This window comes from Patella vulgata, chromosome 7, assembly GCF_932274485.2.
Source record: "Patella vulgata chromosome 7, xgPatVulg1.2, whole genome shotgun sequence".
In the NCBI taxonomy this organism is placed as follows: Eukaryota; Metazoa; Mollusca; class Gastropoda; family Patellidae; genus Patella; species Patella vulgata.
Window position 1 is genome coordinate 11709502 of NC_065885.2, and position 26059 is coordinate 11735560.

The 26059-nt window shown below is 35.9% G+C and overlaps 2 protein-coding genes across 2 annotated transcripts; one reads left to right on the plus strand and one right to left on the minus strand.

Annotated features, from left to right (window-relative positions):
* Window positions 1–2174: 2174 nt before the first annotated feature.
* Window positions 2175–7217, plus strand: LOC126827330 (39S ribosomal protein L47, mitochondrial). Its single transcript, XM_050556611.2, has 5 exons — window positions 2175–2366; window positions 3733–3851; window positions 4222–4282; window positions 5532–5628; window positions 6787–7217. Exons 1-5 carry the CDS (start codon window positions 2272–2274, stop codon window positions 7153–7155), a joined length of 741 nt encoding a protein of 246 aa, XP_050412568.1. The 5' UTR covers window positions 2175–2271; the 3' UTR covers window positions 7156–7217.
* A 1878-nt stretch (window positions 7218–9095) lies between these two features.
* On the minus strand, window positions 9096–24526 carry LOC126827319 (fumarate hydratase class I, aerobic). Its single transcript, XM_050556600.2, has 13 exons — window positions 24441–24526; window positions 23472–23642; window positions 22583–22710; window positions 21854–21992; window positions 21222–21322; window positions 19884–20090; window positions 18330–18456; window positions 17399–17589; window positions 16948–17058; window positions 15767–15973; window positions 15006–15125; window positions 14154–14271; window positions 9096–13748 (listed from the first exon to the last, which is right to left on the minus strand). Exons 2-13 carry the CDS (start codon window positions 23638–23640, stop codon window positions 13648–13650), a joined length of 1719 nt encoding a protein of 572 aa, XP_050412557.1. The 5' UTR covers window positions 23641–23642; window positions 24441–24526; the 3' UTR covers window positions 9096–13647.
* Between the last annotated feature and the right edge of the window lie 1533 nt (window positions 24527–26059).

Genomic DNA, 26059 nt, shown 5'->3' on the forward strand with positions numbered 1-26059 from the left:
TATTTGCTCAACCGGAGCTCGATGATAAAGTGCTAACATTTTTAAAAAAGACAAACTTTTATTCTCAATTTTAATTGTTTATATTTAATCATGTATATCGTTTTAAATATTTATATATGTAAAAGATTTGTTATATTTATTTTTAATTAATATATTTTCTGTGATATTTGTTTTATTTACATATATAAATTCAATTATGTGATATCGTTTTAATTTGTCTCGTTAGATTCACCATATGTTTGGCGCAATATAGCCCGGTTGGAGCTGACGTGCCATTAAACAACATTTCATTTCATTTCATTACTAATCTGGAACACGAGCCTTGAAAAGCCCTTGAAGGTCCTTTCTACATGAACTATACGTATTTATTGAAATTTTATATAAATTATTATTAAATCTGTAATTTTTTGATTATTGTTCTTGCTAATTTTGTAGTGCTGAATAAATGAAAAATAACATGAAAGGGGATCACTTTCCAATGGTTATTTGTAGAATCTTGGGGCGTCACGATGGCTAAGTGGGTAAGACGCTGGCTCGCTAGCCTGGAGGTCGGGTGTTCGATCCCTGCATTGGCCGGGAAAGTTCATCCAGATTTTCCGGCGTGGTTCCCCCTTGTCAGTGATACAGGACGGAGGGCTTGACAAGGACAGCTGTCTAGTCGTTCGGATGGGACGAAAAACCAAGGTCCCGTGTACACATTGGCGTGCACATAAAAGATCCCTTGACAGTTGGAATTCGATATAAGAGTAGGCCGTAGTGCTGCTGTCCGGGTAAAATTTCCCTCATAGCACACTGTATGGCGTATGCCCGTCTTCATTAGCCCAGTTCGGAGCAGAACAGTAGGACGTTAAACCTCATTTCATTTTATTTGTAGAATCTTTTTTGTTTAAAACTGTTTGTTGTTTATATTTGTGCTGAAATAAATAACTATTTTGCTGATCGAATATTGACTTTTAGGTTTATCGATTTAAGTGCTTGACTTCGATTTTGATTCCAATTTTTTTTGTAGTTCTTATTAAAATTTTAACAACTTCTAAGTAAAGCCTATAGCGTTTGATTACACAAATATAAGCCTTTTGTCGTGCAAATCATGGGACTTAAATTTGAAAACACTAGTTTTTTTAACATGTATTTTTCTCCCCATCTCCTACACTTAAAGAAAATAAAGGACAGTGGTAAGAAATACTCCCTGTAAATTTGGGTTCAAATATTTAGCCTATGCAAAATCGGCATTTATACAAGAAAAATTTTGGATTCAATTTTTGCCATGTGGGTAGAAATATTGAATAGCTGTTCCAGTCATGATATTTTTTGGCAAAATAATTGTTGACGTTATAATTATAAAGATCGTCAATTTGTATTTTAAAAAATTTGAAAAAACCCAACAACTTTTTAATGAAAGAAATCTGACACCCTATACTGATGGTAATACTGTAAATCTAGGTAGATATTTAGTGTAGAAACCGATTTGACCGCAAGAATATCCGTAAGGGTAATCCTATCACGGGGAGTCAATGCACACCGCGTCTCACTCGGCAAACCTCGGTAGATTCCGTTGTACTGGAATCTGCTGAGGTTTGCCGAGTGACCGCGACTTTACCGGTGTGAGATTACTCCTACAACTGCGCATGCGCCAAACAGTAACCACACACCAGGCACCCACAGAGTCTACACCGTCACAGTTTCTATGACTCTTTAAATCTAGCCTAATTATTAATTTCTGGCACATTCATGATTACATACTTTAGAAGAGATAAAAGCATTTTTATTTTGAGCAAAGAAATTGATTACTAACAATAAACTACTTTCAATTCATTTTATTTATTAAAGATCAGTGGGATAAGTCCATACTGAGCACGTGATTTCACTGAAGTCAAGGTCATCCAGCGAATTCCTTAGTGAGGGCTATCTTGATTCGCAGTTAGTGGGTTAGATCTATTTGATAAGGCCAACTTCAAGTTTGGTCAAATGTCACAAGATGTAAACAGGGCTAGCGCTTATCCAAACCCAAACCCTAGCACTGGACCAAGCACGAATGCTTACCCTAATCCTAACCTACAATTTCGCCAACAATCACGTGCCCTAACCTTATTTTCATCGCAGCGACCTTGATAAAAATTAAACTGGCCTTAACAAATAGATTTAGCCCAGTTAGTGAAGGGTAAGCAGCCCTAGTGACGGTTGGGTTAGTAAGGACTAACTTGATCTCGACAGTCTTCCGGAAGGTGAATTGGGTGAATTTTCGGATTAGGAATATGGTTTTTTTATGAAATGGCTTTTCTCAAAAGTTCTTTTCAGTTTGTCAGATGTTTCAGCAGAATTCCACAGCTGTCTTTGTTGACCAACCAGCTTACACTAAATAAAAGGTATAGGCTATCGTTGTAGGCTACTGTTGAGCGTAGGCCCTCATCATAATTGAATATTTCAGGGTTCCATACATACAGCTCTATCTACTAGAAGTTCGAAAAAGTTCCTAAAAAAGTTTATTTATTAGGGCGTGTATTAAAGATACATTACGTAAGATTTATATAAAGAGCTAGCCATTTGTTGCTATAGTAGATATTAGCCTTTGAAGGTTTGGCAAGACGTGTTGTTCAAAGCTAAGCCTTGCTTCTCCATTTTTAAATTAAATCAAAATATGGCATAATACTAGATCTTTGACTCATCTGGAGAATATCTTTCTCTAGGGTTAGGGTTCGGGTTCGGGTTAGGTTTATATATGCATGTCAAACGAACAAATTGAAGCTGTAACAATGGTGGATTGTGGCTAAACCTATTCTGAAGGGTTAAGGTTAGAATTGGGTACAATTGTGGGTATAAACATTGACAGATATTCTCCAGATCGGTCAAGATCCATTAGTGTGCCAAAATATGACTGAACTGTCGTAATCTACTTAATATCGGAGATATCCTATAGCATTGAGAGTTGATTATGGTCTTGTCATATTAATAAATGTCTAATTAATAGTTTATATAACAATTCAGGCCTAAAAAAAGACCTGCAATAGGCAGATTTAGCTCTTGCATAATACATGTTTAAGGTAATTTCGTACCAGTATGGCTTGTACCAAGCACAATTAATACTTGCACACAGCTGCAAATATTATCGATGTATACATGTATGAGATATATTAATATATGTCAGTCTGTCTAAATTGTGGATTTTGATTAAAGGACAATATTGGTGCCAGTCATTATCACATATGTGATAAAACTGGTTAAGCATGTTCCAAATATTATTTTATCACAGAGATCATTGCTACGATAGATGCGTAATCAATGCTGGAACAACCGGAAGTGACGAACGCAAAAGGAAAACATGAGTTATCCCTCTATATAACTGACTGAAGTGACGAGTTATAACAGATACATTGGCGAATTTCTGCTCACTAATAATTCCTTCGAAGACCAAAAGTTGTTGTTCCTTATACCGTAAAGATTGCAACTATTTATTTTGGTGCTTGCCCTGATCTCCTGGGGCAGTGTCACTCCCACTTTTTTGTTAATATTTTGTCTGTAAATTTGGCAAAACATATCCTTCTTTGCGTCTTGTCATATTACAACCATTTCATATTTCATCCTCTTCATTTAAAGAAATACCATATCAATCAAAGCTGGAATGTGGATGTATATTGCAGCGTTAGTGATGATCTCATTAATAGATTTCAGAAGTTTGAAAATAAGATGTTAATTTGTCTGTCTATTTATTAATTTGTATAATCTGTTATTTAGAATTCATGGCGACTCACCGTTACCAACCACAGCATCGTTTTCTACGACGACTACAAGATTTGGATTAGATGAATTTTTTGATGATGAAGAGAACTGGCCAAAAGGAACAGTAAAAGTTGGTAGGTGGAGAAATTTTAATTGATGATCATGAGAGAGAGAGAGAAATGGGGTTTAACGTCCACTCGACACAAACTAGGACCTTACGGGAATAACATATGGTTCAATTTTATTTCAATAATTCGCTTGAGCGTAGGGGTCTTTAGCAGTGGGAGGAAACCGAAGTACCTGGAGAAAACACATGGGGTTGGATAGTCGACCCTACTCCTTGTCACGTGCAACTGGAGAAACGCGATACATCAATTCAACGATATATCGTGCCAGCACTAGTCCAAAGAGTGAAATACAGGTATCTTTTATCACTATTTGCAAATTATGAATAATTTACATTTCATTGCCCTGCAGTCTTATTTTTAAAACTTTATTTTACAGGACGACCATGGAGGGTAGATGAACTAAGAATAAAAAGTAATTCTGATCTTCATAAACTATGGTAATTATGAATTACACTGTTTGCTTTTACCCGTACATCCCATATGCTCCCGTTCCTTGTGCGTGGGACTTTGCATCGATGCAAAATAGTCAGGCCTGGAAATAACGGTTTTAGATGTACCTGACAAAATGTCAGGCACTGATGAAATAGTACACTGGTTCTCAACCTTTTTTTGGCAACGACACACCTTGGAACACACAAAAAAATAGTGGCACACCTGGCTAGATATATATGAAAAATATTTGAATTTTGCAAAATAAAAAACATGGCAAGTCATTGATGGCATACGGCTGGAGACACAGACAAGTCATAGAAACATAGAATGCCTCAAACTAAATAAAGAAAAACACAGCTAGAGACCAGTGAATTCTCAGTGGCTTTTCACATTTTTTTAGTGTACCGTTCACAATTTCGCGGCACACTGGTTGAGAATCACTTAGTGCTGGACATGTATTAATAATATCAATAAAAAGTACATATCAGTGCCAGACAAAATGACAGGCACCAGAGGTTAGTGTCTGACAAATTTGTGGCAGGTGCCTTATTTCAAGCTTGAAAATAGTGTCAAAGTTTTGATGACATGCATTCTTTGTGGACAAGGGTGGAGTCGGCCACTAAACCTTGTAGGTTTTCTGTGGATTCCTCTCACCATTAAGAAAGTCTGAAAAGGAAAGGACATGAGTTTATTGATTTGGGATGTCTCTTGTTTCCCTGGTTCCTTAACTAACTCTTACCAGACAAGTTAAAGATACATTATGGGAGATTAGATAAAGAGCTGGCAGTTCTCACTATAATAGTTTATAAACTAGATAATGTAAAGGGAATTTGGTGAAAATTTCCGGCAAATTGATCCACTGTGAACCAAGAATTTAAAGATTGAAATGTCAGCCTAGCCGCAATCATCATTACTAGTACGATAAAAACATAGTCTCAATTATCCATTTCATGATTAAATCATGAATGAAAGTTGAGCAGCAAATAGGATCCTAATCCAGTAAATATCGCAGGCTAACGATGACATCGAGAGTTGATTATGGTCTGGATAAGTTAATTAATGTCTAATTAATAATTTAGATAATATTTCAGGCCCAAAGAAAGACCTGAAAAAGGCAGATTTAGCTCTTGCATAATGTATGTTTAAACGACAATCGAGTGTCTCTCACTAACCCTACCACAGTGACTTAAAACTGACAATAAAATATTTTCAAGAGGTTTAATGTATTAACAGTTATATATTTTTCTGTGGTAGGTATGTTTTACTGAAGGAAAGAAATATGTTATTAACGATGGAAGAACATTATACACAGGAAAGTGAATTATTTCCCAGTCCAGAGAGAATATTTAAGGTAAATTATACATACAGTATATTGGTGAATATATTTTAAATCATACACAAAAACTCTGTGGTATTTTATAATCTGGCTGGGGGTGGATGGCTGAATAGTTAGTGCCTTATCACCTTGTATCATAAAGTCTGTCATTGAATCAACTGGCATGGGAAGGTCTTCCGGTTTCCTCCCACTGCTAAAGACCCCTACACTCAAGCGAATTATTGAATTAAATTTGAACTGTATTTTAGTCCCAAAATGACCTAGTTTGTGTCAAGTGGATGTTAAACACCATTTTTCTCTCTCTTTATAATCTGACAGTGATGACAAAATGTAATAGACATGAATGGAGAAAGTGGCAGCTGACCATTTGTGACCAGATGGGTTTAAGCCAGTACCTAACCCCATTTCTATTTCTCATTAACAACTGGGAGCGAGAGTGGCTCAGTGAGGAAGATAACTTGGAGGTCCACGTGTTTGATCCCGCTCTTGGCCGAGAAGGTTTATCAGAATTTTCCGGTGTGGTTCCCTCTTGTCATTGGTGTTGGACAGAGGGCCTGGCAAGGGACAATGTATATTGGTGTGCATGTAAAAGATCCCATAACAGTTGAAATTCAACATAAGAGTATCGTAGGCTGTAGTGTCACTGGCCGGGCAAAATTTTCTCAATAGAAAACTGTATAGCGTATGCCGGTCTTCATTAGCTCAGTCAGGGGGGTTGGATGGCCGAATAGTTAGCGTTAGCGTCTGCACGCTGTATCATAAGGTCAGTCATTTAATCAACTGCCGTGGTTTCGATTCCCCGGTTGTACGTGACGAGGAGTAGGGTGGCCTGTCCAACCTTGTGGGTTTTCTCCGGGTCATCCAGTTTCCTCCCACTGCTAAACACCCCTACGCGCAATCGATTTATTGATATAAAATTGAACCGGAATGACCTAGTTTGTGTCAAGTGGATGTTTAACTCCATCTCTCTCTCTCTCATAACAGTTGGAATTCAACATAAAAGTAGAGTAGGCTGTAGTGTCACTGGCAGGGCAAAATTTCCCTCATAGAACACTATATGGCATATACCCGTCTTCATTAGCCCAGTCAGAGCAGAACAGTAGGATGTTAAACCCCATTTTATTTCATTAATAACGGATGTCTTTAATCATATCATGTTGTGGTATTTTGTAGGTGGAGGAAAGTATGGAGAATATACTAGATGTTGTAAAAGAACGTGACATCGCTTTTAATTTATTAGAAACAGGAAAAACTGGACAACCAGAAAAAGTGACAATCAGAAATTTCTTAGGTTTAAAATATGAACGTACGGTTGAGGAACACAGCGTACCCAAATCTATGAATCGTTTATTTAACCTTCTACATCCGAAGTACGATAAATACTTTGTGCGATTTTTTAATCTGAACGAAGAAAAGAAACGCAAGGAACAGAGTAAAGAGAACCAACTCATTAACCAGTATAGAAAAAGAATGATTGAAAAATTTCCACATTTAAAAAATCACGAAGAATTTAGAAAACGTGAAAAGGTCAATATGTATTGATTGAGTGGATTTCATTGATCTAGTTCATGTAGCATTTCAGAAATATATTTCATATGAATTTATATACCAAAACTTGTTATTATATATGCAGAAATCTTTATGGTAGGCTAATGGGGTTTAATATCCACTCAATGCAAATTAGGTCATTTTGGGACTAACATGGTTCAATTTTATTTCAATAATTCATTGCGTGTAGGGTCTTTAACTGTGCAAGGACCCAGAATTAACTACCCTATTCCTTATCTCCTGCAAGCGGGGAATGGAAACCCCTTGACTCAATGACAGACCTTATGTTCCAATGCACACACGTTAAACCATTTGGCCATGCAACCCCCCTAGACTACTCCTTGTCTCGTACAAGCAGGGAATGGAAACCACTTGACTCAAAGACAGACCTTATGATCTAATGCGCACACGTTAAACCATTCGGCCATCCAACCCCCTAGGTTGAACAGAATAAAACAGATGCTGTCTGGCACAAAACTTGAAGATTATCCTTGAATACAAGTAATTAAAGCTGCTAGTATTCTGCACGTAAAGAACTATCTACTTTGAGTATAGATCTCTGCCATGAAAGGCGTCCATTAAAAAAATGCTTACATAATCTCTGCCATGAAAGGCGTCCATTAAACGCTTACATAATCTCTGCCATGAAAGGCGTCTATTAAAAAGACGCTTACATAATCTATAAGTGGGCATGGCTTATCAACTGGTACTACCTGGTAAATCAAAATGTCAACAGTAGATATCCGGGCTTGGATTTAATCAGTTAAAAAGAGGCCCATCAAAACAATTACCCAACAACTTATAAGTGGTACTGATTTGTTTAATCACCTGTACCGCAGTGGGCACCCAATGTTGGGAAATGTTTGAATTTGTCATACCTTGTAAATACTGAAGGAATTGAATCAATTATGGACTGATATTCCCTATGGAGATTCAGCTTTCACAATATTGTCGTTTACAAGGTATTCATAATCTTAAAATGCAACCAGGGGCTATAAAGATCTCCGTCTTGCACCAAAGTTTCTGCTGAAACTCTATGGTACTGACAAGGCTGGTATTTTACCATATACTGGTATTTTACTGTTTGTAAGGGGATCACGGTGGCTAAGTGGGTAAGACGCTGGCTCGCTAGCCTGGAGGTCGGGTTTTCGATCCCTGCATTGGCCGAGAAAGTTCATCCAGATTTTCCGGCGTGGTTCCCCCTTGTCAGTAGACAGCTGTCTAGTCGTTCGGATGGGACTGGAAACCGAGGTCCTGTGTACACATTGGCGTGCACGTAAAAGATCCCTTGACAGGTGGAATATGATATAAGAGTAGGCCGTAGTGCCGCTGTCCGGGCAAAATTTCCCTCATAGCACTGTATGTCGTATGCCCGTCTTCATTAGCCCAGTTCGTCTTCATTAGCCCAGTTCGGAACAGAATAGTCAGACGTTAAACCCCATTTCATTTCTACTGTTTGTAAATATTATTCAACCAATAATGAAAGGGGGTTTAGTCCTTTTACTTTTCTGCTCCAAACCGAGAAGGGCATTGACTAATGGGTTGATGCTATACCCCATGTCTGTATCAAGCCTTTAAGGTTAGACTTATCTCTATGGAAATATGTGTCCGACTTTAAAGAGTAGTTTGGAAGTGGTTTGGGAGAATTGGTCATGGGTGGTCTAATACATACAAGTCTTGGATATAAATATGAAGAATGTGGGCACCCTTTGGGACTAAATTTTATGAAATTGGTATTTGTTGCAAAAGTTCCTAATTGTGAACCCATTTCGATCTGTATAGCCATTTGTTGCTAGTCTTGGGTTTCATCCAACCATTTTACTTGATGGAAAATTTGTCTCCCTAATAAATTATCGTTTTTACGAGATAATCAGATCGAAGATGTTTTTACATGATATCTGCAATATTATTTTTATTGTAATGTTGAACACATATTATACAATGATATATAATTTATTGTATATTTCAACGCATCATATACAAAATTATGTACAATGTTATATAATTCATGATTATAAATATTTTAAGGTTTAACAGCAATCTAATTAAAATACAGATCTATATTTCGTTTCGTTTTTTATACTCTCGATGGTTTACACTACATGTAGATCTAACAAGTTATAATGGGAGTTCACTTTCTATGACGTTAGGTACCAAGCAAGCGACATTTGACCCAATTACGTCAGTCATTCGATTAACCAATTACCAACCGCCATGTATTTTTTATCTACTTTTGCTTTGTTTTGATTTCTATTGCCGCTAATGTCTACCCACAGTTCCGCGCAAAAAAGGTCAAACGATCGATTCGACAGACCATTTGATTGGCTGACCCCTCATTTCAAGCAGAACACGAGTTAAATAACAATGCTTGCCGATCCAAGTGTAGTAAAGACAAGTAAAATCGAAATTTTGAACTATAAAAACGAAACGAAATTGGATCTGTGTTTTAATCAGATTGGGTTTAACATCACATTCATTTTATCATCCTCTATTACAAAGACATACATGTATACTAGTATCAAGTTAGACATATATTATACTGTACCCACTCTTAATTATCATATAGAGCAGTGGTTCTCAACCTTTCTTTGCGAACGGCACACCTTGGAACACATGAAAAAAAAAATGGCAGCACACCTGGCTAAATATATATGAAAAATATTTGAATTTTGCAAAATAAAAACATGGCAAGTCATAGACGGCATAGGACTGTAGACACAGACTAGTCATAGAAACATAGAATGACTCAAACTAAATAAAGAAAAACACAGCTATGAATTTGCTTTATTACAGTGTTTCGAATTTCATCAGTCAAATAGCTGGCTTCTTTAATGAGAAATATTCTTAGTGTGCTGTTCAAAATTTCGCGGCACACTGGTTGAGAATCACTGATATAGAGTTATCTGCCCAGATAAGATAGTGGCCCCCCCTGGCATTAAGTAATAAACTTTAAAATAAAATAAATTAATTGCTGGCTGCATCCTAAACAAAATTTGCCTTTATATATACAATAGTTACATACTCGAATCATTTTTATCTTAATAGGGTCTCACTCCAACAGAGTAGTATGTGGACCCAAATACATTTTTATTTTAATAGGGTCTCGCTCCAACACAAGTAGTATGTGGACCCTAATACATTTTTATCTTAATAGGGTCTCACTCCAACACGAGTAGTATGTGGACCCTAATACATTTTTATCTTAATAGGGTCTCACTCCAACACGAGTAGTATGTGGACCCTAATACATTTTTATCTTAATAGGGTCTCGCTCCAACACAAGCAGTATGTGTGGACCCTAATACATTTTTATCTCAATAGGGTCTCACTCCATCAAGGGTAGTATATATTTGGACCCTAATAGTAATACATTTTTATCTTGAAAGGGTCTCGCTCCAACAGGGGTAGTATATATATCAGCATTACACTGAAACCCTAATGTAGTATTCAGATTACTACAATAAACAGATACTTCAACATTTCTGTCTTAATTAGATTTCACTAATTTCAAATCTACAAACCATAAAATCGGAAATCCATCTTTAAACACAATCTTATTTTTAATTCCATACAGAGAAGTCACTTCAGATTTTGTTTTTAGAATTTCAAAATATATTAGGCCCATCAAGCTGATAGTTATATCAAATACTTGTCTTTACTATACTAGAATCTGGCAGAGTTGTTGTTATTGACGTGTTCTGAATGATGTGAGGGATTAGGCAATGAAACAGTCTGTTACGGAGAGCTTTCGGCGTGTGGTGCACAGAACTGTGGGTAATCCACTAGAAACATTAATACTCATTGGTTAATCAAATTTTTTGACGTCAAAGGCCGCTCGTATGACCTCTGACGCGACCTCCCAAAACAACTAATCAGATCTTCATGTAGTGTAAGCCATCGAAAGTATAAAAAAACAACGAAACAAAATATAGATCTGTATTGTAATCAGATTGATAATTACGGGAACTCCAGAAGCAACCTGTTCACATTAACTGCATTATTTTACTCTTCTTCTCGAGTGAAAATTTCAACTGATATTGCCTATGCTTGACTACACTTAAATACACCACAACTTTTTCCATAATGTTTGTTTTAAATCGATTTTCACTGGATTTGAATCTCATTTGATGATAATCGAGGCTAGGACTAAAATTCAAATGCTAGTAGAGATAATCAGATCGAAGATGTTTTTACATGATATCCGCAATATTATTTTTATTGTAATGTTTAACACATATTATACAATGATATATAATTTATTGTATATTTCAACGCATCATATACAAAATTATGTACAATGTTATATAATTCATGATTATAAATATTTTAAGGTTTAACAGCAATCTAATTAAAATACAGATCTATATTTCGTTTCGTTTTTTATACTCTCGATGGTTTACACTACATGTAGATCTAACAAGTTATAATGGGAGTTCACGTTCTATGACGTCAGGTACCAAGCAAGCGACATTTGACCCAATTACGTCAGTCATTCGATTAACCAATTAGCGACCGCCATGTATTTTTTATCTACTTTTGCTTTGTTTTGATTTCTATTGCCGCTAATGTCTACCCACAGTTCCGCGCAAAAAAGGTCAAACGATCGATTCGACAGACCATTGGATTGGCTGACCCCTCATTTCAAGCAGAACACAAGTTAAATAACAACGCTTGCCGATCCAAGTTTAGTAAAGACAAGTAAAATCGAAATTTTGAACTATAAAAACGAAATGAAATTGGATCTGTGTTTTAATCAGATTGGGTTTAACACCACATTCATTTTATCATCCTCTATTACAAAGACATACATGTATACTAGTATCAAGTTAGACATATATTATACTGTACCCACTCTTAATTATCATATAGAGCAGTGGTTCTCAACCTTTCTTTGCGAACGGCACACCTTGGAACACATGAAAAAAAAAATGGCAGCACACCTGGCTAAATATATATGAAAAATATTTGAATTTTGCAAAATAAAAACATGGCAAGTCATAGACGGCATAGGACTGTAGACACAGACTAGTCATAGAAACATAGAATGACTCAAACTAAATAAAGAAAAACACAGCTATGAATTTGCTTTATTGCAGTGTTTCGAATTTCATCAGTCAAATAGCTGGCTTCTTTAATGAGAAATATTCTTAGTGTGCTGTTCAAAATTTCGCGGCACACTGGTTGAGAATCACTGATATAGAGTTATCTGCCCAGATAAGATAGTGGCCCCCCCTGGCATTAAGTAATAAACTTTAAAATAAAATAAATTAATTGCTGGCTGCATCCTAAACAAAATTTGCCTTTATATATACAATAGTTACATACTCTAATCATTTTTATCTTAATAGGGTCTCACTCCAACAGAGTAGTATGTGGACCCTAATACATTTTTATCTTAATAGGGTCTCGCTCCAACACAAGTAGTATGTGGACCCTAATACATTTTTATCTTAATAGGGTCTCACTCCAACACGAGTTGTATGTGGACCCTAATACATTTTTATCTTAATAGGGTCTCACTCCAACACGAGTAGTATGTGGACCCTAATACATTTTTATCTTAATAGGGTCTCACTCCAACACGAGTAGTATGTGGACCCTAATACATTTTTATCTTAATAGGGTCTCGCTCCAACACAAGCAGTATGTGGACCCTAATACATTTTTATCTCAATAGGGTCTCACTCCATCAAGGGTAGTATATATTTGGACCCTAATAGTAATACATTTTTATCTTGATAGGGTCTCGCTCCAACAGGGGTAGTATATATATCAGCATTACACTGAAACCCTAATGTAGTATTCAGATTACTACAATAAACAGATACTTCAACATTTCTGTCTTAATTAGATTTCACTAATTTCAAATCTACAAACCATAAAATCGGAAATCCATCTTTAAACACAATCTTATTTTTAATCCCATACAGAGAAGTCACTTCAGATTTTTTTTTTAGAATTTCAAAATATATTAGGCCCATCAAGCTGATAGTTATATCAAATACTTGTCTTTACTATACTAGAATCTGGCAGAGTTGTTGTTATTGACGTGTTCTGAATGATGTGAGGGATTAGGCAATGAAACAGTCTGTTACGGAGAGCTTTCGGCGTGTGGTGCACAGAACTGTGGGTAATCCACTAGAAACATTAATACTCATTGGTTAATCAAATTTTTTGACGTCAAAGGCAGCTCGTATGACCTCTGACGCGACCTCCCAAAACAACTAATCAGATCTTCATGTAGTGTAGGCCATCGAAAGTATAAAAAAACAAAACGAAACAAAATATAGATCTGTATTGTAATCAGATTGATAATTACGGGAACTCCAGAAGCAACCTGTTCACATTAACTGCATAATTTTACTGTTCTTCTCGAGTGAAAATTTCAACTGATATTGTCTATGCTTGACTACATTTAAATACACCACAACTTTTTCCATAATGTTTTTTTTAAATCGAATAGAAATATACCGAAGGATAGATATTTTATTCCACCTGCCACTCTTTAAAGAAGTCGTTTCCCTTATCATCAACCACAATGAAAGCTGGGAAATTTTCTACATCAACTTTCCAAATGGCTTCCATACCTGTAACAACAAAATTTTAAAATAATAATTACATAAATACATCAAAGCATTGACAATTCAATTTTAGGACTTCTATTTCAATATTTTGTACATCAGAGATTAGCAAGATATATTCAAAAATTGGATCCTTTGGTGTCTAATTAAAGCGGATATTACTAATTCACATTTAAAATACAGATGTGACGTCATCCTTTGATGTTGGCACCATTATTTCAAATAATGGTATGGCAATGTACCAACCGTACATTATACTAGTTGAAATATTGGAACCGCATGACGTATTTCATTGAAATTGTGTAATATATAGATGTAGCCCTTGTGCTGACGCACTCGTGCAATATCAATATATTACTTAATGTCTCGCACTCGACCATTAAACTACACATAAATAGTACAAGTAATTACCTAATTCTGGATATTCTAAAACTTCTACATTTTTAATACAATTCTGAGCTAATATGGCCGCTGGACCTCCAATAGAACCTAAATAAAATCCTCCATGTTCTTTACAAGCCTTGGTAACCTAGACAACATAATTAATAACAAACATATCATATGTTAAAAAAAACAAAACTGACACAGTTATATGGGACAACAATCACTGGTTTATTATACACAAGCACAACGTTTCGATATGTATTCTCTTATCGTTATCAAGCACAATGACATTTAGTAAACTTGACGGTCAAGTTTACTAAATGTCATTGTGCTTGATAACGATAAGAGAATACTTATTGAAACGTTGTGCTTGTGTATAATAAACCAGTGATTGTTGTCCTATATAACTGTGTCAGTTTTGTTATGTTTCCAATTGCTAAATGCCACTTAAGGATTATATCATATGTTACACATTTCATCTTGACTTATAAGATTAAACATTCATTGAGTGCAACAAAGGGTATAGTGGAATAGAACGGAATGATATCAGGGGGGGATACCTAGGATGACATGGAGAGAGAGAAAGAAATGGGGTTTAACGTCCACACGACACAAACTAGGTCATTTCGGAACTAACATATGGTTTAATTTTATTTACATAATTCGCTTGAGCATAGGGGTCTTTAGCAGTGGGAGGAAACCGGAGGCCCCGGAGAAAACCGGAGGCCCCGGAGAAAACCCACAAGGTTGGAAGGATGACATGGATTAAGCCATGGAAAACTTGATATTTTCTGAAAAATGGAAATTACACACTTAGAGACTTTTATTAAGTATTATAGTTAACATGTGAGTCTTATATCAAAATATTCAACATCCTACCTGTTTACTACGATTTCCTTTAGCTAACATAATCTTACTGCCACCGGCTGCCTGGAATTCTCCTACATACGAATCCATTCTACCTGCTGTAGTTGGTCCAAATGATCCACTAGCATACCCCTAATAAGAAACATTAAAAATTATTTAATAAAAATATTCTTTAAATTTTAACAGCCAAGGGATCATAACGACAAGGTGCACACACCTCTCCATTTTTTTTATGCTTTCCTAACAACGACAGCCAGACACATTTTTCTTCATCAGCCTCTGTGGTAATTGACTGACAGGTTTGCTTCCAAAGTAGTGATATCACAGACGAGAATTAGGAGAAATAAAAAATTGATCCTGTATATTAGAATATGATTTGTAATCTTCCATTGTGGGGAGTTGGGTGGCCAAATGGTTAACACGTGCGCATTGGATCAGAAGGTCTGTCAGTTGAGTCAAGTGGTGTGGTTTCAATTCCTCGCTTGTACATAAAAAGGAGTAGGGTTGCCTGTCCAACCTCGTGGGGTTTCACTGGGTCCTCCTTTTTCCTCCCACTGCTAAATACCCCGACGCGCAAGTGAATTATTGAAATAGGATTGAAACATATGTTAGTCCCAAAATGACCACTTAGTTTATGTCTAGTGGACATTAAACCCCATTTCTATCTCTCTTTTTCCATTTGTGGCCTGTAGCTGTGGAGTGATTGAGTTGGAATTACTTCCCTTTATTTAGAAACCATGATGGCAGCAACATAACAAACAACTTTTACTTACCTCTGGTGTTTTAGCTGGTCCAGCATAATACACTGGATGATCTTTCATATATTGTGGCATTGGTTCACCATTGTCCAGTCTCTCCTTCAATTTAGCATGAGCTATATCTCTAGCTACGACTAATGTCCCTGTTAAACTCAATCTTGTTTTAATAGGATACTGGTTTAACTGTTTTAATACTTGGTCCATTGGTTCATTTAAATTTACCTACAGTAGAAATATATCCAATATACATCACTAAGTTAAAGTAGCAAAGTCTCTAACTCAATATCATCCAAAGTCTTTGACAGGCTAGACATATTCCACAAGTCATGTCAAACGGTGACGCCATATTCTTATCTGGAGAGCATGCGTAATAAATACTATCGGGATCTTTTACGTGCATGCCAATGTATACATGGGACCTCGTTTTTTTGTTCCATCCGATCGACTAGACAGCTGTCCTTGTCATCCAGTATTAACACAGATATGATGGTGAATTGAAACATTATCAACAGTCAGTATCAACTGCAGACAATTATAGGATATAATCAACGCAAGCCATTGTCGCCTATGAATTTCGCTGAAATCATTTTGATGGGCCTCTTTTTAATCGATTAAATCCAATCCAGGAGATGATCCCGATATTTTGTTTTCTTAATTAAAATTTTAAAAAATCTATTTGAGTAGATGTTAGCGTGGATTAAGTCATGAACAATTATACATTGTCCGAAAAATTCAAATAACAATCAGTGACTATAAGCCAACCAACATGTTCTATCTCTACACCATTATGGGGGGGGGGGGGAAGGCCGAATGGTTATAGCGTGCGTGTTCTATCATAAGATCCGTCATTGAGTCAACTGCCGTGGTTTCGATTCCACGGCTGTACATGGCAAGGAGTCGGGTCACCTGTCCAACCTCGTGGGTTTTTTTCCTCGGGTCCTCCAGTTTTCTTCCATTGCTAAAGACCCCTACGCGCAAGCGAATTATTGAAATAAAAGTGAACCATATGTTGTTTCCGGAATGACCTAGTTTGTGTCGAGTGTATGTTAAACCCCACTTCTCTCGCTTTCTTTATTGCAAGAAATATAATAACTGCCTGGTTCCCCAATTTGTGCCCGGGAGCCACTGTTGCTCGGTGAGTATAAGACTACCTATTACTCCATGTTGGAATTAGAAATATTAGTAATAATTGATACCTGGATGACATTGCCACCAAGATCTTTATCTTCAACTTCAGGTAAATACTGACCAGGATTCGTCTCTAACTGTTCTAAAAATACACCTTCTTCTGTTATCTTACCATATGCCTGAAATAGTATAATTATAGATACATGTACACAAAAACATTTCAAGTATGATTTTACTCTCAAATACCCTCTACATGACATTTATAATTTTAATCAATTATTCAAAATAATGTTATATATAATGGAAGACTTCAGTCCCATCAGTTCTGCTTGTGGTAATAGAAGACTTCAGCCCCATCAGTTCTGCTTGTGGTAATAGAAGACTTCAGTCCCATTATCTCAGCTTCTGGTAATGGAAGACTACAGTCCCATTATCTCAGCTTGTGGTAATGGAAGACTTTAGTGTCAGTCCCACCACATTATAATCATAACTGTCTATCAGCAGACATTATAAACATACCTGTCTATCAGCCGAACAAGAGACACCGATACCAACAGGACAGGAAGCTCCATGTCTCGGTAATCTAACAACACGTACATCATGACAGAAATATTTACCACCAAACTGAGCACCAATTCCCATTGTTTGTGTTAATTTATGGATCTCAGCTTCCAGATCTGGATCACGGAAAGCTTGACCATGTTCATTACCTGGTAATATATACATATATCATCCAATTAACGTTATATAAGCTTTTGATTTCATATTAAAGATATCATCATTAAATCACACTTAAAGATACACTGCACCATAAATAAGATCATCTATTACCCTAAAATCAGGAATAGTGGCTATCCGTAACAAATCATGTTATTGTTAAGTTTGCTTTTTTACTTGTAAACTAAAGTGGCGTTTACACGATACAACCAATCCATACAATCGTTCAACCCTGGACGTAAATGTGTAACCATGAGCCTGTTAATGTGTAACCAATGTACTGTGCAACAATGGGACCATAAATGTGTAACCATGTGATGGTAACAGAAATGTGTAACCATGGCAACATAAATGTGTAACCATGGTAACATACATGTGTAACCGTGGTAACATAAATGTGTAACCATGGTAACATAAATGTGTAACCATGGTAACAAATGTGTAACCATGGCAACATAAATATGTAACCAATGTACTGTGCAACCATGGGATGTAAATGTGTAACCATGAGACTGTGTAACCATGGGACAGTGTAACCATGGGACTGTAACCGTGTAATCATGCATGGACTGTATAATCAATGGATTGTCTAACCTAGGATTGTTTAACCATAGTACAGAAAAAGTGTCAGCATAGAACTGTGTAACCAATGGATTGTCTAACCTTGGGACTATAATCATAAATGTAGTCTTGATTATATTGTAATTATACCGTTAATAAGTAGATGTCCTACCTGAAGTAGGTAGATTATCTAAATATTTAGTGGAAGCTAATTTAACAGTTTTTAGATTAAACTCTGCTGATGTTCCACCAACAACGAAAGCTAAATGGTATGGGGGACATGCCGCTGTACCCAACGTCTGAAAATACAAACAACATTCTTAATATAATATATAATAACAGGCATTATGCAAGAGTTAAATCTGCCTATAGCAGGTCTTTCTTTAGGTATTAAATGTTATATAAATTATTAATAAGACATTAATTAACCTATCTAGACCATTATTAACTCTTGATGCCATCGGATGGCTCTGATATTAAGTTAATTCAAATATGTTTTGCGGTTGATGATTTACCATAAAAATGGATAATCGAGACTTTGTTTATTATCATAACAATGGTAGCAATGACAATCGAGGCTACACTGTCATTGTATTGCCAATAACAAGACTCAGAATGAAATAATTGACTGAAAATTTCAGTATATTCACTTTTCATTATCAATTTTTACTATTATAGTAAGAACTGCCAGCTCTTTATCTAATCATACCTAATTAATTGAATGTCTCTATACTATCTGTAGCAGTTTCAATGTCATTAGTAATTTGACTGGAAACACAAAGGACACAATTCTAATGAATACAATTACTGTTTATTACTGAGCGATGTTTTTACTTGTAACGACTAACGGTAGATAATCCTAGTCTATTGAATACAATTACTTGTTACTTATACTGAGCAATGTTTCTACTAGTAAAGACTACAGGTAGATAATCCTAGTATATGGAATACTGTTTATTACTGAGCGATGTTTCTACTTGATAAAGACTACCAGTGGATAATCCTAGTCTATTGAATAACATTATTGTTTATTACTGAGCGATGTTTCTACTTGATAAAGACTACCAGTGGATAATCCTAGTCTATTGAATAACATTACCGTTTATTACTGAGTGATGTTTCTAATTGATAAAGACTACTGGTCTATTAGTAATAAACAGTATTTATATTCCACAGAATTGCTTCCTCCATAAATGTCACATGTCACAAATCTTTCCACACATATGGTTGACGTATAGTGTTGATGCAATCTGATTAAAATACAGATCTATATTTCGTTTTGTTTTTTTTATATTTTCGATAGCCCCTACTACACGAAGATCTGACTGGGTGTAGTGGACGGTCGCGTCAGAGGTCATAGAAGCGACTTTTGACCCTATGACATCAGACATTTGATTAACCAATCAGCATTGATGTTTCTAGTGGGTTACCCAAAAACTCGCTGTAACAGACCATTTCATTGGCTAATCCCTCACATCAACCAGAACACAGGTTATACAACAACTCTTCCAGACCCTAGTGTAGTAAAGACAGGTAAAACAAAATTTTTAACTATAAAAAAAAGAAACGAAACAGGATCTGTGTTTTAATCACATTGGTGTTGATGAGACCTTAAACCCTATACCATGCTATTTCACAATAGGAAGTGTTATCAAAGGTTCTGAATGAAAAAACCCTAATTAGCCCCATCCTCTTGTTGTAATCAGTCTACTATGTTCCAACTTACCTTGATTTTTTCGTTAACAAAAGCGAGAAGTTTTTCAGGATTTAAAACAGCTTTAGTTTTTTGAAAAAGAAATGTTTTATTGGCGGAACCTCCACCTTTAGCTATGAAGAGGAAGTCATATTGACTGGAATTAGTGGCGTATATTTCTATCTGAGCAGGTAAATTAGTCTTGGTATTGACTTCCTGATACATATCCAACGGGGCTACCTGAAAAATACAATAATCACATAATTATATAAAATCCTATACTGGACATTTATAATCTACTATTACTATAATCTACTATTACTATAATCTACTATTACTATAATCTACTACTATTACTATAATCTACTATTACTATAATCTATTATTACTATATAATCTACTATTACTATATAATCTACTATTACTATAATCTACTATTACTATATAATCTACTATTACTATAATCTACTATTACTATAATCTACTATTACTATATAATCTACTATTACTATATAATCTACTATTACTATAATCTACTATTACTATAATCTACTATTACTATAATCTACTATTACTATAATGCAGAAAAGAAGGACATTAAAGGTCACCTGAAAAGCATCAATTTTTTTTTAAATAATACAAGTAATTATGTCAACATATCCTTTCCATAAGTATAACCCTAGCCCGAACGTCAATATTACCTGCAAAAGGTAAATTTCAACATTAGTAATTTCCGCCGTTCTCCGTCGGTAGTCGGAAATTTCCGTCAATAAGCAATCCGTGACGTCATTTTAGTCCTTCTGCACATAGAAATATAGACTAGAATATGAGCTGAAGGACTAAAATGACGTCACATTTACGGAAAGTTACGACTACCCACGGAGAATGGCAGAAATTGCTAACGTTGAAATTTACCTGTTGCAGGTAATATTGACATTCGGGTTCGTGTTATACTTATGGAAAGGATATGTTGACATAATTACCTGCTTTATTTAAAAAATTTATGAACCTTTTCCGGTGACCTTTAAACCCTACTTCATTCATTCATTCTTACAATAGATGAAAGGGGGTTTAACATCCTATTTGTACATGGGACCTCAGTTTTCTTCCCAGCAGAACGACGAAACGTTGAACATTTCCTGGCCTTCGTCCCTCGTTTACTGGTGTGGGTATTGTGTATAGTACGTTTGAGTACAATAATTATACTAGTGTAGGTAATATATATTGTGTATAATACGTTTGAGTATAATAATTATCATAGTCTATCATAGTCTATATTAATCCTATCATAGTCTATGCTAATCATACCACAGTCTAAAGTAATCGTATCATAGTCTAAAGTAATCGTATCACAGTCTATAGTATAATTACCTGTGAATATCTTAAGTTTTTTCTAGTGTAGGTATTGTATATACCCCTTGATATCGCTTCTTCATCCTGACCTTCTGTCCATACATATTGACCTTTTTTACCTGTTAATTAATAAAATAAACAACTATAAACTTTATTTTTGTTTGGGTCGTGGTTTCGATCTCAAGTTTGTATGTGACATGTGAGGAGGGTTGCATGCCTAACCTGGTGGGATCCTCCCATTTCAAGCAAATTATTGAAATAAAATTGTACCATCGGTTAGTCCAGAAATGACCTGGTCTGCAAACAGTGGACTGCAAACAGTGTCATATATATAAGGACAAAGACCAATGATCAATTAGATGGGTTTTACTATCCAATGGTCCAATATATATTAAGGGGGGGGGATGTGCCTCATAAACCAGAAGCAGTAGGGCCACCTAGCCTATGTTACTTCCCGGTCCGAGCTACCCTATACACCAAATTTCAGGCTCGGGAGAGTCCTAGTGTAGCCCCCTGAACAGACAAACAGACAAACAACAGTCACAAATACTAGTATAGATAGCACACTGCATGGCATATTCCCATCTTCCTAAACACATTCACTGCAGAAAAGAGGGATCCTAAACCTGATTTCATTTCATTTTGCTTACCCATACAAATAGCTGTTCCTGTATCCTGGCAACCAGGTAGAACCATACCAGCAGCTACGTTTGCATTCTTCAATAATTCTAATGCCACAAATTTGTCATTACTAGAAGCAGATGGATCATCTAGAATTTTTGCCAGTTGCTGAAAAATATGACAGCAAGAGCAACATTTTATTTATTAAAGTCTCTGATAGCCAGTTTAGGTAATTTCCATCTCTTGCGAAGTACGATATTGCGAAAGTTGAGTTTCCAAAAGCAGTATCAGTCCAAAAGGGGGTTCATTTCTTTTCAGTATTTACAAAGATATGATGATTTGAAAACTATACAAGATTCAGCAGACATTATAAACAAGCCAGTGCCAACAATGAGTGTTGGGTAAAATCTTTTGAAGGCACAGACTGTTTAAAATCCTAACCAAGAGATTATTAACCATTGATATATAGTGATAATAGATTCTTCCTGAAGGGAAGCAGGGTGGAGTAATTAAAAGTTTCCTGGAGGAAGCCGGGTGGAGTAATTAAAGTTTCCTGGAGGGAAGCAGGGTGGATTATTTAAAGTATCCTGAAGGGAAGCATGGTGGATTAATCAAAGTTTCCTGGAGACAAGTAGGGTGGAGTAATTAAAGTTTCCTAGAGGAACCAGGGTGGAGTAATTAATGTTTACTTGAAGGGAATCAGGGTGGAGTAATTAAAGTTTACCTGAAGGTGAAAATGGGGATTAAATAATATTTACCTGCAGGTGAGCTGGGCGTAGTAAATGAGCGATATCAACCATAGCATGCTCTGCCAGTAATGTTAACGCATCCGGAGCAACTTTTAAAACTTTCTTACCATTTACATCAAACGTTGACACAAAATCTCCTGAAAAAATATTGATGTACATGTATATATGAACATAATCCATTTTAGGAGAAGATAATGTTATAAATATGTTTATGATGCTTCTAGAGATGAGCGTGTGTTCTGACATCAAATAAACAAGGGTTGTTAGTCCAAATAGGGAGTCACAGTGGCTCAGTGAGTAAGGCACTTGCTCACACTTTTAAAAGACTTTAATGGACTCTACAGAGAGAGAGAGAGAGAGAGACAGAGAGAGAGAGAGATATCCACTTGACACAAACTAGGTCATTTTGGGACTAACACATGGTTCAATTAAATTTTTATTTCAATAATACGCTTGTGCGTAGGGGTCTTTAGCAGTGGAAGGAACCCGATGGACCCAGAGAAAACCCACGAGGTTGGACAGGTGACCCTACTCCTTGTCACGTACAACCAGGGAATCAAAACCACGGCAGTTGACTCAATAACAGACCTTTGATACAGCACACACGTGTTAACCATTCGGCCAAACAGTGACCAGTGTCATGCAATTGACAGGGTATTCGTATCACTTCTAGAACACCTAATACCGTTTCTTATTTGAGTTCAAATAGCCAACCAGGTTTGGTTGATATCTTTGTATTTATTGATTTTGAAGGAATGAATGAATAAAATGGGGTTTAAGGTCCTACTTTTCTGCACAACCCAAATTAATGAGAGAGAGGGACAAACACGGTTTAATGTCCACTTGACTCAAACAAGGTCATTTTGGGACTAACATATGGTTCAATTCAGTAAGTTACCTGAGAGTTTTTTCCAGGGTACATCTGGTGTTTTGGTCTGTTGTAAGATATCTTGATAATAAAATGGCTTCACATCAGCGGTGGAGGAAGCAAACACCACAGGAACAAGATGGCGGTTACATGTCTGGCTTAAAATACCCAAACATCTCGTTCGGGCAGTTGACAACATTTCTGAAATAAATTTAGAACTCTTATGAAATTAATGTGCTTATTGTCAGTGATTCAGCAATGAAATTTGCCTAAGGTTGATGTGAACAGACTTTGTTACTACACTGAACTGGGACTTCACCATTTACAGAGCTGTGTTATTGCGAGATGCCTATAAATACTTAATCAGTGAAGGTTTTAATTATATCACTGTTCAGATGATCCCTGATTTTCAGTTTAATAAGGGCACTATCTCACAACGGTCAGATTGCATTAAGTTCAAAGTTGCCCTTATAAATATAAACCATCACACCACAGACCTGTGGCATGCTGTGTTCTGAAATGTGGCTATAACTCCAGACGATTTTGTGCGTAATTTTCGTATCTGGGGATGGAAATTGACTATGAAATACAGTTTTAGCTAGTGGTAGCAACAAACAGGACCCCTATTAAGGCAGACTCTGAGGTACTAACTAGGTAGTTTCTACTGGCAATAGCGGCTACGGTAGCCTATATTCTACTTTTTTGACATATTAACTTCGCATATCTGGAAATTCTGGCATTGTGTTGCCATGTCTATACAAAATAACGGACCGAGCACTGAAACTCAAACCTAACGAAGATCAATCATGAAGAACTTCAAAGTTCAAGCAGACAAGACCGTGAAGACGGAAACTAAAATTGAATTTACAAGATGAATGGCCTGGAGATTAATCTGATGGTGTATGACCGTATGTCAAGTTTCGTTTGCATTTGGAATTAATTTTATTGTCAGGAGACGGTGGAGGGTTCTTGATGTACTGAGTATAATAGAAAACAAACCGAAACACTGAACTAAACTTCAACTTCAGTCGACTGCTTAAACGACCTTGAGACTTCCTTGAAGGTGAAGGACGAGGATGGAAATACAACTCTTTCGAAATAAATAAGGGATTAGACCACAGAGAACAGTAATGTTTAAGTCACATTTATTACACAGCTTAATATGCAATTAAGGACCTGAGTTGGTTTAAAGGGCACATGGTTTCCTGTGAACACTTGTCTATAATACTCGTTAATAAAAAATAATGCTTTCCCCTTTTTATTCCAGAATGATATTTCTGGTCAAATCGGTGACAATATTACCATTATACGTGCCATAACATTTATTCGGTAACACAGGGTACAATTTTATAGATACACAATTATTGTGTATCCATAAAATTGTACCCTGTGTTTAATGTGTCCACTTACTAAATGCCAATCAAAGAAGATTCATTCAGTACAATTATTAAATATACTTCATCTTAAATTGCCCTTTTCCCCCTTTTATTATGCAATTCAACAAGGTTTAGATTCGAATCGGGGTATAGTATATAACCCAAATATATGTAGTAAATATAACCGGACAGAATAAAATAATATCACAAAAAAAACAACATTTGTTAGCCACGTAAATTTCAATCACAGGACAAATATCTATCACAGGCTTAAAAGTAAAAAAGAGAAGTGTGCCAAGTCGTCCGGTTACTATTAAAGCCGAAGACCACACCGTTAAATGAAGCTATAGACGGAAAGACATTCTTTAGGCAAAATTCGTCATCTTGCTTTGCGTATACTAATGTGTTGGAAAATTGGACGAAATATGTTTAATTAGCGTCTTACTTTTCCGAACAAACCGGACTAATGTAGTCGGGCATTGCCAACAATATACTCACCGAGGCACCGTTTTGCACCAAGACGTATAATCACATTCATTTCTTTAAAATATGGAAGTGTAAAATATTATCTTAAATATGCATTATGTAAAAACAAAATTTACCTAGTGAGTGTCTTTATTTTGGTTTCAAATGTTATATAAATTAATATTTAGACGTTTATTCACGTGACTCGCTAGACCATGATTTAAATGGAGTAAAAAACCTGTGAGATTTAAAAATTTAAATATAAAATGGATAATCGAGACTTAACCTCGATTGTCAAATAGGCCTACCATTGCTACGAAAATAAACAATTTACGTAACATCTTCAAACAGTCATAACTTCGCTCAGAATAAAGTAATTTGAATGGAATGTTCAGTATAATTTTTCATTATCTATTTTTGGATAACTCTTTATCTAAATCTTAGATAATGCATCTTTAACACAAAACTGGTCGGGGATTGATTAAAACAATTTAAAGATGCATTATGGGAGATTAGATAAAAAGATGGCTGTTCTCACTATAATAGTTAAAAACTAAATAATGTAAAGGCAATTTGCTTAAAACTTCATTCAAACTGATCCACTATGAACCCAGAATTTAGCGATTGAATTTTCGGCCTAGCCACGATCATCATTACTAAAGTCGGTACGATAAAAAAACATAGTCCCGATTATCCACTTTTAGATTAAATAATGAATGGAAGTTGAGCAGCAAATCGGATCCTAATCAGGCTAGCGATGACATCGAGAGTTGATTA